A 13013-nucleotide genomic window follows, 5' to 3' on the forward strand; every position below is an offset into this window, starting at 1 on the left:
CATACAACTATATCACAATCACAGCATGGATTTGTCTACGGGTGACCTTGTCTAACCAATCTAAATAGGATACTATGATGCATGACCAAGGAACTGGATGCAACTTATAATTTTGACATTATATACTTCAATTTCAGGGAGGCTTCTGAAATACATAAAAGATTGCTGTACAAACTGGAGAAAAGTGGCATTAAGGGCAAGTTACTGCTATGGATAAAGAGATAGTTAAGTGGATGAAGGGATGAAGGCAGAGAGTAGTTATCAATGGTCACTCTTCTCCATGGACTAAATGTTATTAGTGGAGTTCTCCAGGGTTCAGTGCTGGGCCCATTGTTCTTTTCAATTTTTATCAACAATATCACTAAAGATATATCAGGCTTAATATCCAAGTTTGCAGATGACAAAGCTTGGCAGGGTGGTTAACATAGCAAGCTACTGTAACGAGATCTAGGAAAATTGGGTCAATTGTCTGAGAAATGGCAGTTGAAGTTTAACATTGACAAATGCAAGGTACTGCATATGGGTAGCAGTAACCTCAGAGTAACTTACCAACTGTGTGGTACTATACTCAGGGTAGAAGAATGAATAAGACCTGGGGATAACTGAGCAGTCAGACATGAAATCCTCTGAACAGTGCATACACCCTGCCATGGTGATTTGTCAATGATATAAGGAAACTTTTTTTAGCAGGGATAAGGCGGCGATTATCCCTCTGTATAAAGCCATGGTTAGGCCACTTCTTGAGTACTGTATATAGGTCAGTTAACCTCACTTTAGGAAAGATGCAGATCTTTTGGAACGGGTGCAGAGAAGGGCAGCCAGACTGGTAAAGGGGAGAGGGGAAATGGTGCTCTTACCCAGAAAGGCTTCAATCCCACAAATTGCAGCATCTCAACCCTAGGCACGTGCATGGAGATGAATGGATTGAGTAAGGTGAATATCAATAGTATTCATCCACTTGCATAGACTACACATATAAGGGGGCTTTTTTTTTATTTTTTTATTTTTGTTAGTTGTTGCCGCATTGAAACAGTGGCCAGGCTGGATAGTGAAGCACAAAGAAGAGGACCTACAATAAATGAAGCGAAGACAAAATGTATGGAAGTCTGGAGAACGGCAGATAACACGGAAAATTTAAGAATCAGCAGCTTTTCGTTTGAGAATGTTCAAAATTTCGCCTATCTAGGTTTGCAGATAAACCAGTCCAACTCTAATGAAATTAAGTCACACATCTTGAGTGAAATAGATGCTGCTATGCACACAAAAACTAAATCCAGAGTACTAAACAGACATTTAAAATTAAGAATATACAAAAGACTTATTAGACCAGTTGTTCAGTGTTCGAGCATAGAATTTTGCGAAAAGTCTTTGGGCCCATACAAGACATTGATGGATCCTGGAGGTTCGGAACAAACCAAGAACTTGACAGTCTTATTCAGGGTGCAGACATCGTCAGATTTGTGAAGAGCCAGAGACTTGCCTGGTTGGGACATGTTATGAGAATGGATGGCAGCAGAACAATTAAGAGGATAATGAAATGGAAACCTACTGGTAGGAGGGCAAGAGGAAGATCACAGAAAAGATGGATGGATGACATAGATCATGAGAATAAGAAGTTGGAGAAGTTTTACTTCTGGGAGGGCTTGCTGGTGGAACATCTTTAAGAAGGCTAAGCCCCCACCCTGGGTTATAATGCCAGAAGAAGTAGTAGTAGTAATGGAGGCTTGTGGTGCAAGAAAGCAAGTGTATGAGCATTCCTAATGTAGCATCAGCAAAAAAAAAAAAAAAACACCCACAATTTCACACATCCATTCCCTCTAAAAGTCTGTCTAGTCCTTCCCAGAGGAACCAGACAAGCTATCAACTTCCACAACGACAGATGAAAGTTTGTTCCAGCAATTAACCATCTGCTGGCTAAAAGCAAATTTCTGCACATCTATTCTACAACTGTCTTTCCTCAATTTGAATTTGTGCCCACTCAGGTTTGTAAACTGAGCAAGTGGAAGAATCCCATCACAATTCAGAGTGCTCAACCCATTCAAGGCCTTATACATCTCAATCAGATCACCTCGCTGAAATGGTTGGAAAAATTCAAGGAAGAACTAGACAAATTCATGGAGCATATGGACAGATGAACTGTGCAGGTTATTTATTTATTTATTTTTTTTTTTGGCTGATGCTATATAGGCTTGCTTTCTTCATCATTTGCCAATACAACTACCACATAACCCCTTTTCACAGAAATCCTTTTTTTACATTATAAAAAATCATGGGGGGGGGGTCATGCGACCAACCTAAGCCAAGAAGGTGTTCCTGATAGATGTGCTCTGAAAATGAAATTTTGTAAGAATCACTGCTGCCTTAAATTAAACCAGTATGGATCAGTGACAGCTGATCCACACAAACACAGCATAAGAAGATAGTTAACACAACACAGGCTGAGTGAAGCACAACTTGACAGACAATGCACTAGTCTTTCACTAGTACAATTAGTGAAAGACTAGAATCTCAATGAAAAACATAAAATTCATCCCTATCAAAATATACTATTTAATGTTGCTAAAACTGCTTACAGTATTATAAATTCCAATGTATACCTTGTACACAGCTTAATGATATTTACTCCAGTAAACAAAAAAAGAGACAAAATGTAATTCTCACTTGTATGTCCACATTGCATTAACTATTATTGTTACATTTTATTTATTAATAAGTTTCACAATGGTGTTTTCTAGCATTGTGAAGCCTTTTGCAAAAAAAACCTGGAATAACAAAAATATGATTTGTTAACCAGCTAGACTATTCTAGAAATTTTTAATAACATTTTATAAAATTTGGTGTAAATACTCTTCAGCAGTCACCATGTATTACAATTTTTATGCAGGAGGATGTAAAAGTTCACAATACTTGGGTTGACGATAAGAACCAGCAGAATGCATATTTAAGACCAGCTTGTTCTAAATGTTCATTGTGATTACCATTATCAATATCTGTCACAGTAATGTAGTAACTGTGTGACTGTAATGTCTATAAGATAATGCCAATGCAGCTCAAATGAATTGCAATCAATGCTAGCTGTTTCTTTTATAACTTTCAAAAGTACTACAAATTTCCTATGACCATATTAGTTGTATTAAAGGATATTATTAAATTATATTTATTAATACAATATTTTAATTAAGCAATTATAAAACTAATAGCTACCTGCCCTTGTATTTGTGAACTGGAAGTTGGGGGCAATGAAAAAGCACCTGGAGGTGGAGCCCTTACTCCTTCTATTGCCAATTCTTTAGTTATTAAAGAATGCCTTAGGTATGGAAGATTTTTCTTTTAAGAAAGAAAAATTATTTAATAATGAATATATATGTATCATTTTACTCTTCACAATTTGCTAATTAATAACATACAGATATTATACTTAAATTATGCAATTAATACATTACTGGAATTAATTTTTCTACTGTCAATAAACTGACAAAGCTGGGTTACATTCAGAACTTTCAAAAAATAATATAGTATTCAATTATTCAAAACAGTAATATGGTATTCAAATATTCAAAATGGTTATTTTTAAAATAAATACCAGATTACATTCTAGATTGTACTAGGACTTTTTTTCTATTCTTTTTCTAATCAGAACTGTACATTTTCATATTATTTTATAAGCACTTTAACTACATTATAGTATAATATCATAAAATATATTTTAAGGTGTTCATGTGCATGCAGTATAAAATAAATTATATTAGGTAACTTTGTTGGCAAGTAAAAGGAAATATATTCTGCCAAAAGGATAGGTGAAATAGGACAAGGGTATGTTAGCATGGGTAAAAGTAGATGACATTGTAGAGCAGATATCAACTTTTAATGGCATGAAAGATGATATTGTTATACATGTTGGCACTAATGATATTAAGAGTAGATCTGAGGACTTACTTAACAAGTACAGGCCAACATTGGGAAAAAGTGGCAAGTTAAGATTAAATTTAAAAATGTCTACAATACTGCCTAAAAACAATAGGAGGGAGTATATGAATCAATTTGAGAGCATATCACAATCAATTTGGTGTTGGAGAGACTGCACACGCTTCATGGGTTGAATTTTTCTCAGCATGGTCTGGGCTTGTTAACAGAAGAGAGACTGTTCTTACAGGGATGGAACAGTTAAATAGAAAGGGTGTATGAATATTTGCTGATGCTATGAGGCAGTATAAGAAGAGTCGGAAAACTGACAGCTTGGGTGGATGGATACAGAGATTAATAGAATAACTAGAGCTGCAGGTGACAGTGATTCTTGCACTCCTAGTGGAACATGCAGAATCCTGGAAAGAAAGGTGTAGAGGATTTCAAGATGTGCTGTACGTCATCTGGGAACAGGTAAATACATGGGCTGTATTACGGTAACTAAGAGAAAGAACAAATGCATGTATTCTTGCATATTCCCTAATGCTTGAAGCAGATTAAATAACCTTCAGAATTTGAAGCAGTGAAGAGTTCTTCCGCATTTGATGACTTCTTCATTGCAATGAAGAAGTCATCAAATGCGGACGTTGCAGGGAAACATGGTGTCACTCACACGTAAAGGATGCAGAATTTGAATATGGAGAGAACAGTGAAACGGGAGTGGGGGTTATGCTTTTAGTTAAAATCTAGGAATAGTGCATCCACTTGACACGAGTGACCAGTGCAATGTTGAGTGAGTATGGTGTGACATAAGCCCTGGGAAAACAAAAGTAGAAGTGTGTTATAGGCCTAACGACTGTGACACATATAAGAAACAATTATACAGAGAAAGAGAGTGGACCAGTAAACCAGAATGTCTTATAATGAGGAGGGATTTTCATTTTCCAGACATTGACTGGAACTTATGGGATGGTCACTCAAACATTATCAAGACATTTGTGGGTTTATTGGATGAGTATTTTCTACAACCACACTTTAGAGAAGCAACAAAAGAAAGCAATATTTTGATCTGCAGGAAAAAACCCACTGGGTGGCAGCAATCAGTGTACTAATGTGGAATTTAATTAAATACATTTTTTTACAAAATTTAGTAAAAATGTTTTGTAGAAGCTACTAAGCTTTGCATACCAAGTAAGAAATACTTCTTGAAATCCAAGTATATGGTATCAAAGTAATTCTGTGCATCCAGTTCCTTTATCATTGCATTCAAGTTATAGGCAGGCCTAAATGGATGTCAGAAGAACTAATGAGACATAGTAGTAGAGGCATGTGGTACAAGAAAACAAATGTATGTAGCATTTGTGGTATCAACCAAGAAGGCTTATGTAGCACCAACCAAAAAAAAAAAAAAAAAAACACACATCCATTCCCCCTAAAAGTTTGTCCAGTTCCTCCTTGAATTTATTAAAGCTATCAACTTCTACAGTGAGAGATGGAAGTTTGTTCCAGCAATCAAGTACCCACTGGATAATTGCAAATTTCCACACATCTATTCTGCAACTGTCTTTCCTCAATTTGAATTTACGCCCCCTCAGGCTCGTAATCTGAGAAAGCGGAAGAATCCCATCAGAATTGGGCCTGCTCAACCCATTCAAGGTCTTATACCTCAATCAGATCATCTCACAGGTGCCTAGACTCCAGACTCTGCAATTTGCAGAACTTAAGCCTTTCTTGGTAAGAAGACCCCCTTCGTTCCACCCACCAATCTTGTCACTCAAGCAATTCTACATCCTTCCAAAAATGAGGCCTCCAAACCTGTACATAGTACTCAAGATGTACTGCATACATGTGGCAGAAAAGCAAAATCCATGGAATGCATATAAATTATGAGGTTACAGAGAAGCCTGTGGTAAATATAAACTAGTCTGCAATCAAGTCATAAAGAAAGTAGGTATGCCTACACAGATTATGAGAAAACTTATTCAAAGGATACAAAGACTTCTTTGCTTATGTAAACAATAGGAGGATAATTCACATTGTTCCACTTGATACTGGTGGTTTAACTGATGATTATCCTGTTGTTGACAAACTAAATAGGTATTCTGCATCTATATTCACAGAAGAGAAATTCTTTAAGGAAATGGATGATAGAAGTTTATCAAATTCTAACAGCAAGCTAAATGATTTTGTAATAACTGAGGAAAGTGGAAGAGAAATTGTTGAAGTTAAACTTAAAGTGGATCAGATCTATCAAATTATACTGGGGGAGGACAGAAAAGCACGTAAGCAAACCCTTAGTCACAATTATGAGAGCATCTTTGGATTTAAGGGACTTCCTGCACACTGGAGATGTGCAAATGTATTTTCAATTCATAAAGGAGAATCAAAGGGTGACAATCAAAGGGTAATTACTGACCAGGCTGCTTAAGTTCTGCTCTAGGAAATATAATGGATTCACTAGTTAAAGTAGTGATGCAAGGCCATTTAAACAGGAGTACAGTTATATGTCAGTCACTGAAACAGCACAGGTTCATTAAGGGGAGATCTTGCATTACCAATTCAATTGGAAATTATAATGCAATGATAAAGGAACTGGATGCAAAAAAATTATTTTGATATCATATACTTAGATTTCAAGAAGGCTTTTGATACTGCTGTACACAAAAAAGAGTGCTGTACAAATTGGAGCAGTGTGGCATTAACGGCAAGTTACTGTTATGGATAAAGACAGGGAGATAATCAAATGACACTGCTCTTTGTGGACTAATGTTATTAGTGGAGGATTCAGTGCTGGACCCATTGTTGTTTGCTGCATTTATTAATGATATTGATGAAGGTATATGAGGCTTAATATCTCAGTTTGCAGACGATATAAAGGCTTTGCAGGGTGGTTAATGACAAAAATGAAGGTATGCTACATTGCAACAAGATCTAGAAAAATTAGGCAGATGGGATAAGAAATGGCAATTGAAGTTTAACATTGACATATGCAAGGTACTGCATATTGGTAGCAGTAATCCCAGATTAACATGCCTACTGTGTGATATTATACTCAGGGTAGTGGAAAATGAAAAGGATTTGGGAGTAACTGTGCAGTCAGATATGAAGTTCTCTGAGCAGTGCAGACAGGCTGCCAAGACAGCTCAGCTCATGGGGTTTTGACAATGATATACAGAAATATTTTTAGCAGGTCCAGGTAGCATATTCAGTCCAGACACTGCAATTTGTAGTGTCTGGAGAGTAGACATCTGCAAGATGATCTGATAAAGATGTTTGAGGCTTTGAATCACTTGAGCAAACTCAGTGGTAATAGGATTCTTCTTGCTCAGACTATGCACATGAGAGGACATAAATTCAAATTGAGCTAGTATGGTTGCAGAATAGATGTGTAGAAGTTTTCCTTAAACCAGCAGGTGGGTGATTGACAGAACCTTCCATCAGTTGAAGTGGATAGTTTGAATAAATTCAAGGAAGAACTAGACAAACTATTGGTGGGGATGGATATGTGGTTTTTTTTCTCTCCTGCTGATTTCTGTATACAAGTTTGCTTTCTTGCATCATTTTCCATTACTAATACTAACATTAAAACTTCTTTTGGATACATGTCAGAGGCACAAACTATTAATCGTTTGTTTATACTTTTCCATTTGTTTAACTCAGGAAGAACAATCTTCCATCGGTGTTGTTGAAGTGGATAGTTTGAATAAATTCAAGGAAAAACTAGACAAACTATAGGTGGGGGATGGATAGGTGGTTTTTCCCCCTCTCCTGCTGATGCTGTATACAAGTTTGCTTTCTTGCATCATATCATCACTTCAAATCACTTCTTTAAGCAGATTGTTAAAGGCTGCCACTGTTGTATAAGTCTAGTTATACATTTAGCACTAAAGACAGCCAACATCCAAAAGCATGCTTCAAAATCTTTTTTTTTTTTTACTTCAGTGGTATGCATTGCTTCTGATTGTCTAAACATATCTTTAATTTTAGCACATCTTTCTTGAGAGTATAAACTATCAATCAAACATTCATCCACTTTCACAGAAATGCATGCAGCTCACTTTTCAGCACCAAACTACTATCTTTTAATTTCTTTGCTATTCCAATTTTTAGGACTCTGGCGACAGGTGCCTACACTATATCAGTCAATTTGTTGAAAGGAATCCCACACGATTTCAGGTTATTTAGCAGATGCCTTATGTACTGTGTAGAGCCACCAACCACCAACTCACATAAAGCTGCTTTTAATCTTTAATCTGGACTCGTTTTATTACAAAGGGCCACTACAGTGTAAAGTGTGTTAGTTGTCTGACGGCACCAGGGGTTTCCCCCATCTCCGCATTGTGTACTCTGTGGAGGCCAGAGATTTAAAAAGTGTGTGGTGAGTGGTTTGTTGTGTAGTGTTATGTTATGTTCTGTTGTTTCTCTGATCATTTAGCCGTTTAGCCTCTATTGGGACCCACCGTTACCCACACTTTGCCATGAGGAGACAGATCAGGCACCCAATAGATTATTTAAGAACTCTGGCAAGCCCAGCCACCTAATTTCTGAGGATTTTAGGTAGCAAGGTGCGCGCGCACGCACGCACACAGGGGTAAACACTAGAATTTGGAAAGGCCGAAAGAGGTTTACGAGAAAGTGATTGAATTTAGATGTTGATTAGAATTTGGCAGCATTGTTAGGGGCATACTTGGTCAGCACTGTTAGGGTGGGGGACTGAAGATGGGGAGAACAGGTAGAAGGATAGGGATGATAGAGTAAGCATCAGCAAAGAGGTCAGTGGGGACAAGCTCCACGAAGCAAAGTATGGGAGAGGCAGGGAGGGGAGGAGAAGGAGATCCATCTCCTCCCTCCCCTTCCTGGGAATGGGGTTTTAAAGGGAACTGGGTTTGAGTACCCGGTTCAGGATGGCAAATGGTGTCAGCAACAAAGCCGCGGTATGGCTTCGTCGGTGATGGCTGTCAGGTCTATGCAGTGTCGAATCCGGTAGGAAGGTCAAACTGCCCATTCCACTCTGGGAGTGGGATATGTTAGCTGGCAGTGGGGAACCAACCAGGAAAAAGAGGGGAATAATGCCCCCTAGCCTGGTGGGGGTGAGAGACATTTACTTCATTCATAATCTGCATTCTCACTCTCTTCCATTCTATTTTTATACTTTTTTCTTAGAATATATAATTTTTTTTTTATATGCTATATATATATATATATATATATATATATATATAGCAATACCCCGCACATCACTGATGACTGGTACGAAAACTGTTCTGTATTATGTGAAACCATGCTGATTGTGGTATAATTATAATGGATTTAATTGAACGTGTACCAGAGAATCAGTCTATAAACAAATTAAAATAAATCTATGAACAATTTGTGCTTGATAGCCAATTAAAAAGATTTTAAATAAAAAATACTGTAAAAATTTTATTAATGAAAAGTTAACATCATGAGAGATGACAAGAAAGCTTTGTTTATTTAGGTAGTTCAATAATGAAGTCCGGTGAAGTCATCTCTTCTTTTCCTTGTCTTACAAGACTTTGTATCATCAAATCCCATCTTTTATCTTGATGCTATGTTCAACATTCAGATCTCCATTCATAATCGCGTTGCAGGTAATGTCAACCCCCCAAAAAACTTTTGCTAACGCTTCTGCTGAAAATTCTTTTGATGCCACCTCAGAATTGTTTCTCTCTTCTTCATATGCAGTTTACTCGTCAATTTCAAGGAGAGTTGGATCATCTAAGTCATTTGCATGTGAGTCAATGCAGTCACGTACATTGGCAGTGTCCAAAGTTTCGGATCCCAAGTCTTTTCCGGTCTTCACAATATCTTCGACAATTATCTGAACTTGTGATTCAAAACCATTGAAATCATTTGTCAAATGAGGCAAAACATGCTGCCAAACAGAACACGTTGATAGCAGTGATTTCTAGCCAAGATGCAGATATATTTTCGATCGTATTTAAAGGGGTAAAAAAAAAAAATTGTGAAATAAAATGTTTGAAAGCTATCAAGTCATGTCGACAGGATGGAATTAAGAATACTGAACACTGCAGCACGTTGCCACTGAGTGCCCGAGGGGGGCTACTGGCACATGTGCATGTGAGACAGTAGAGTTGGCATCGCAGTATACATGTACCTAGGCTACGACAATGCAGCATATATGTAGAGTACATGTCTAGGCTACTGAATGAGTTTTAATATGCACAGTAAATTTTCGACTTACACTTAATTGAAAACTGTGTTATAGTGAAACCCGTACTGCTTGAAGCAGTGCTAAGTGAGGTATTGCTGTGTATATATATATATATATATATATTTTTTTTTTTGCTCGCTCATCTTTTTTCTCACACACCTGGAGGGGAAGCAATTGTGTGTAATGTAAATTTAAATACAAACGCTTAATAATTAAGCTAAATAAGAAAAAATATAAATGATAAACTAGGGTTAGTGTGTACTTAACTGTAACATTTATGGTTTATGTTCTTTTTCTCACACACACTCTCATTCATCCTTCTGGCTTTCATTTCATTTGTTCAACTCTTGCTTTCTGCAATGCACTATCTGGGCACCTCAATTTACTGTTATCCTTCAGTGTGGTGCAGGCCTAGTAGCAAGTTTTTTTCAGGCCAGGGGAGAATGCAGTGATAGTGTTTGTGTTGTTAGTATATTTGTAAAATAATAAGAGAAGTTTACTTCAATATAGTACGTAGAACATTTCCGTATGATACTCTCCAGAAATTAAAACGAAAAAAATCGAAAATCTTACATTAGAGTAACAAATAATTAAAAATCAATTTACCACAATTAAAAATCAGAAAATTAATTAAAAGAATTTAACGAAAAAATTGCAAAACGATTTTCCTTCCTGGAGTTCGCGAACACCCCCTCGCCCAGCATTCAACAAACCGACATATCAACAGGTTACAAATCTTTCCTCATATATGCTATCGCAGGACCAGATTTCACTTCTATCCAAAGGATTAAATTATAATTTACAACCTCGAAAACTACCTAAAAAACAGTGCGTAAATGATATTGAATTTGGACTTTGTAATGTTCCACAAAAAGATTTATTTATTCAACAAGTTAACCAAGTGATGAATAACATAAAACAAACGTGACTTCCTAAATTGAATACACATGACAGTCAGCTTTACGTGAACTTCGGGGAAAATAAAGATATTATTATACAGAGGGCAGATAAAGAAGATACAGTGGTAATACTCGATAAACCTGAATATATTAATAAGTCAGATTCAGTTGTTTCAGATACCTCCACTTACCTTGAAGTGGACCCGACACTATTTACAAATTTGGTCAAACAATACAATAAAACATTAACCATATATCAAAAAAATTACTACATTACTATGGCTTAGTTAAAGGAATTGAAGGCCAGAACATACAATATTCCTGCACATTTCAGTAAGGTACAATTACACAAGACTGGATTTCCTATTCAGCCTATTGTTTCCTACAGAAACTCGGCATTTTCATCCCTGACCACATATGAATATAGTATTATAAAACCCTTTAGACAGGGGATACAATTTGGGATTAAGAACTACGATACAATATTTAATAACTTTAAGGATTGTAGACTTGGCGACAATGACAATTTATTCTCACTAGATAGCTCATTATATAGGAATGTAAACGTTGAATACACATTAGATATTATTTGGGATATGTTAAATAATAAATAATGGCCCTCAGTCCCCAGCAGCTTTCACTCTCCCTCTTACGGCAGCGAGAGGATCAGAGTGGAAGCAGAGGGTGCTAAGAATCTCTGGGTACGACCAGGCTGCCATGCACGGAAATTGAACTTGGCCTGTTATAACGTACGATCACTCATCGGTGAAGACAGGATATTAGAGCTGGAAAAGGAATTAGAAAATGTGAATTGGAATATCATCGGTTTGGCTGAAACAAGAAGAAGAAATGAAACACTTACAAGTTAAAGATTATAATGATTTATGCACCAACATCGAGCCATGATGATGAAGAGGTTGAAGAAATTTACACTGAAATTGAGAGTCTTCTAGATGAGCAGAAAACCCACTACACTATTATTATGGGGGACTTCAATACTAAGGTTGGAAAAAGGCAAAACAGCGCAGAAAGAGGAACTATAGGAAAATTTGGAATTGGTGAAAGAAATAAAAGAGGTGAAAGACTTGTGGAATTTGCAGAATCTCAAGGACTGTCAAGTAATGAACACTTTTTTCAAGAAAAGAGTGAACAGAAAGTGGACATGGAAGAGTCCAAATGGATTAACAACTAATGAAATCGACTTCATCCTTACTAACAGAAGATATACTGTGAATGATGTTACCGTCCTGAATAAGGTAAATGTTGGAAGTGATCACAGAATGGTAAGATGTACACTTGATATAGATGTAGGAAAGGAAAGGAAAAAACCTGACTCGAGTAAATAATACAAAGGTCTTTGAAATAACAGAAGAGGAGAAAAAGCAGTATGTACTGGAACTTAAGAACGAGTTTGAGCTTCTGCAGACTGCTCAGGACCAAGATATCGACGAGGAATATTACAACTGTCTGAAAGTGATAAAGCCCAAGAAACCTATAGGGAAACAGAAATCTAAAGAAGAAAAAATTAGTCAAGAAACACTTGTCATGATGAACCAAAGACGACAAATGAAGAAAAACACTGACAGGGAGAAAATTGAGTATACGGAGTTATGCAAAGTCATTAGAAAGAGATTCAGAGAGGACATAAGAAGATTTAACACAAGAAAAGTAGAACAAGCATTAAGGGAAAACAAAGGATTTAAATCAGCAGCCATGAGCAGTAATACAGAAAGACAAATGGTGTACTTATAAACAGCAGAGAAGGCATAATTCAAATAGCAGAAGACTACTATAGAGAATTATACAAGGAGCGAGGGAATGATACCAGCAGTGGGGAAGATGGATTGCAAAGTAGCAACACATACGACATACCCGATATTCTTCCTGATGAGGTAGAACATGCATTGAAGAAAATGAAGAATCGGAAAGCCCCGGGGGAAGATGAAGTTACTGTAGAGTTGTTAAAATTGGGAGGAAGAGACATAAGACAAAAAACTGGCAAGGCTCTTCACAAA

At 36.8% G+C, this 13013-nt stretch overlaps 1 protein-coding gene across 4 annotated transcripts in view; it reads right to left on the bottom strand.

Annotated features, from left to right (window-relative positions):
• LOC150079046 (transcription initiation factor TFIID subunit 4B-like) overlaps positions 1 to 13013 on the bottom strand; it is a 634753-nt gene that overhangs the window by 428955 nt on the left and 192785 nt on the right. For all 4 annotated transcript variants that reach the window (XM_090382248.1, XM_090382247.1, XM_090382250.1 and 1 more), the window contains exon 8: positions 3205 to 3327. In XM_090382248.1, coding sequence (XP_090238374.1) covers positions 3205 to 3327 — 123 coding nt within the window. The remainder of the gene's footprint in view (positions 1 to 3204; positions 3328 to 13013) is intronic.

Source organism: Mastigoproctus giganteus, chromosome 10 (assembly GCF_048544385.1).
Source record: "Mastigoproctus giganteus isolate SK-2022 chromosome 10, ASM4854438v1, whole genome shotgun sequence".
NCBI classification, from domain to species: domain Eukaryota; kingdom Metazoa; phylum Arthropoda; class Arachnida; order Uropygi; family Thelyphonidae; genus Mastigoproctus; species Mastigoproctus giganteus.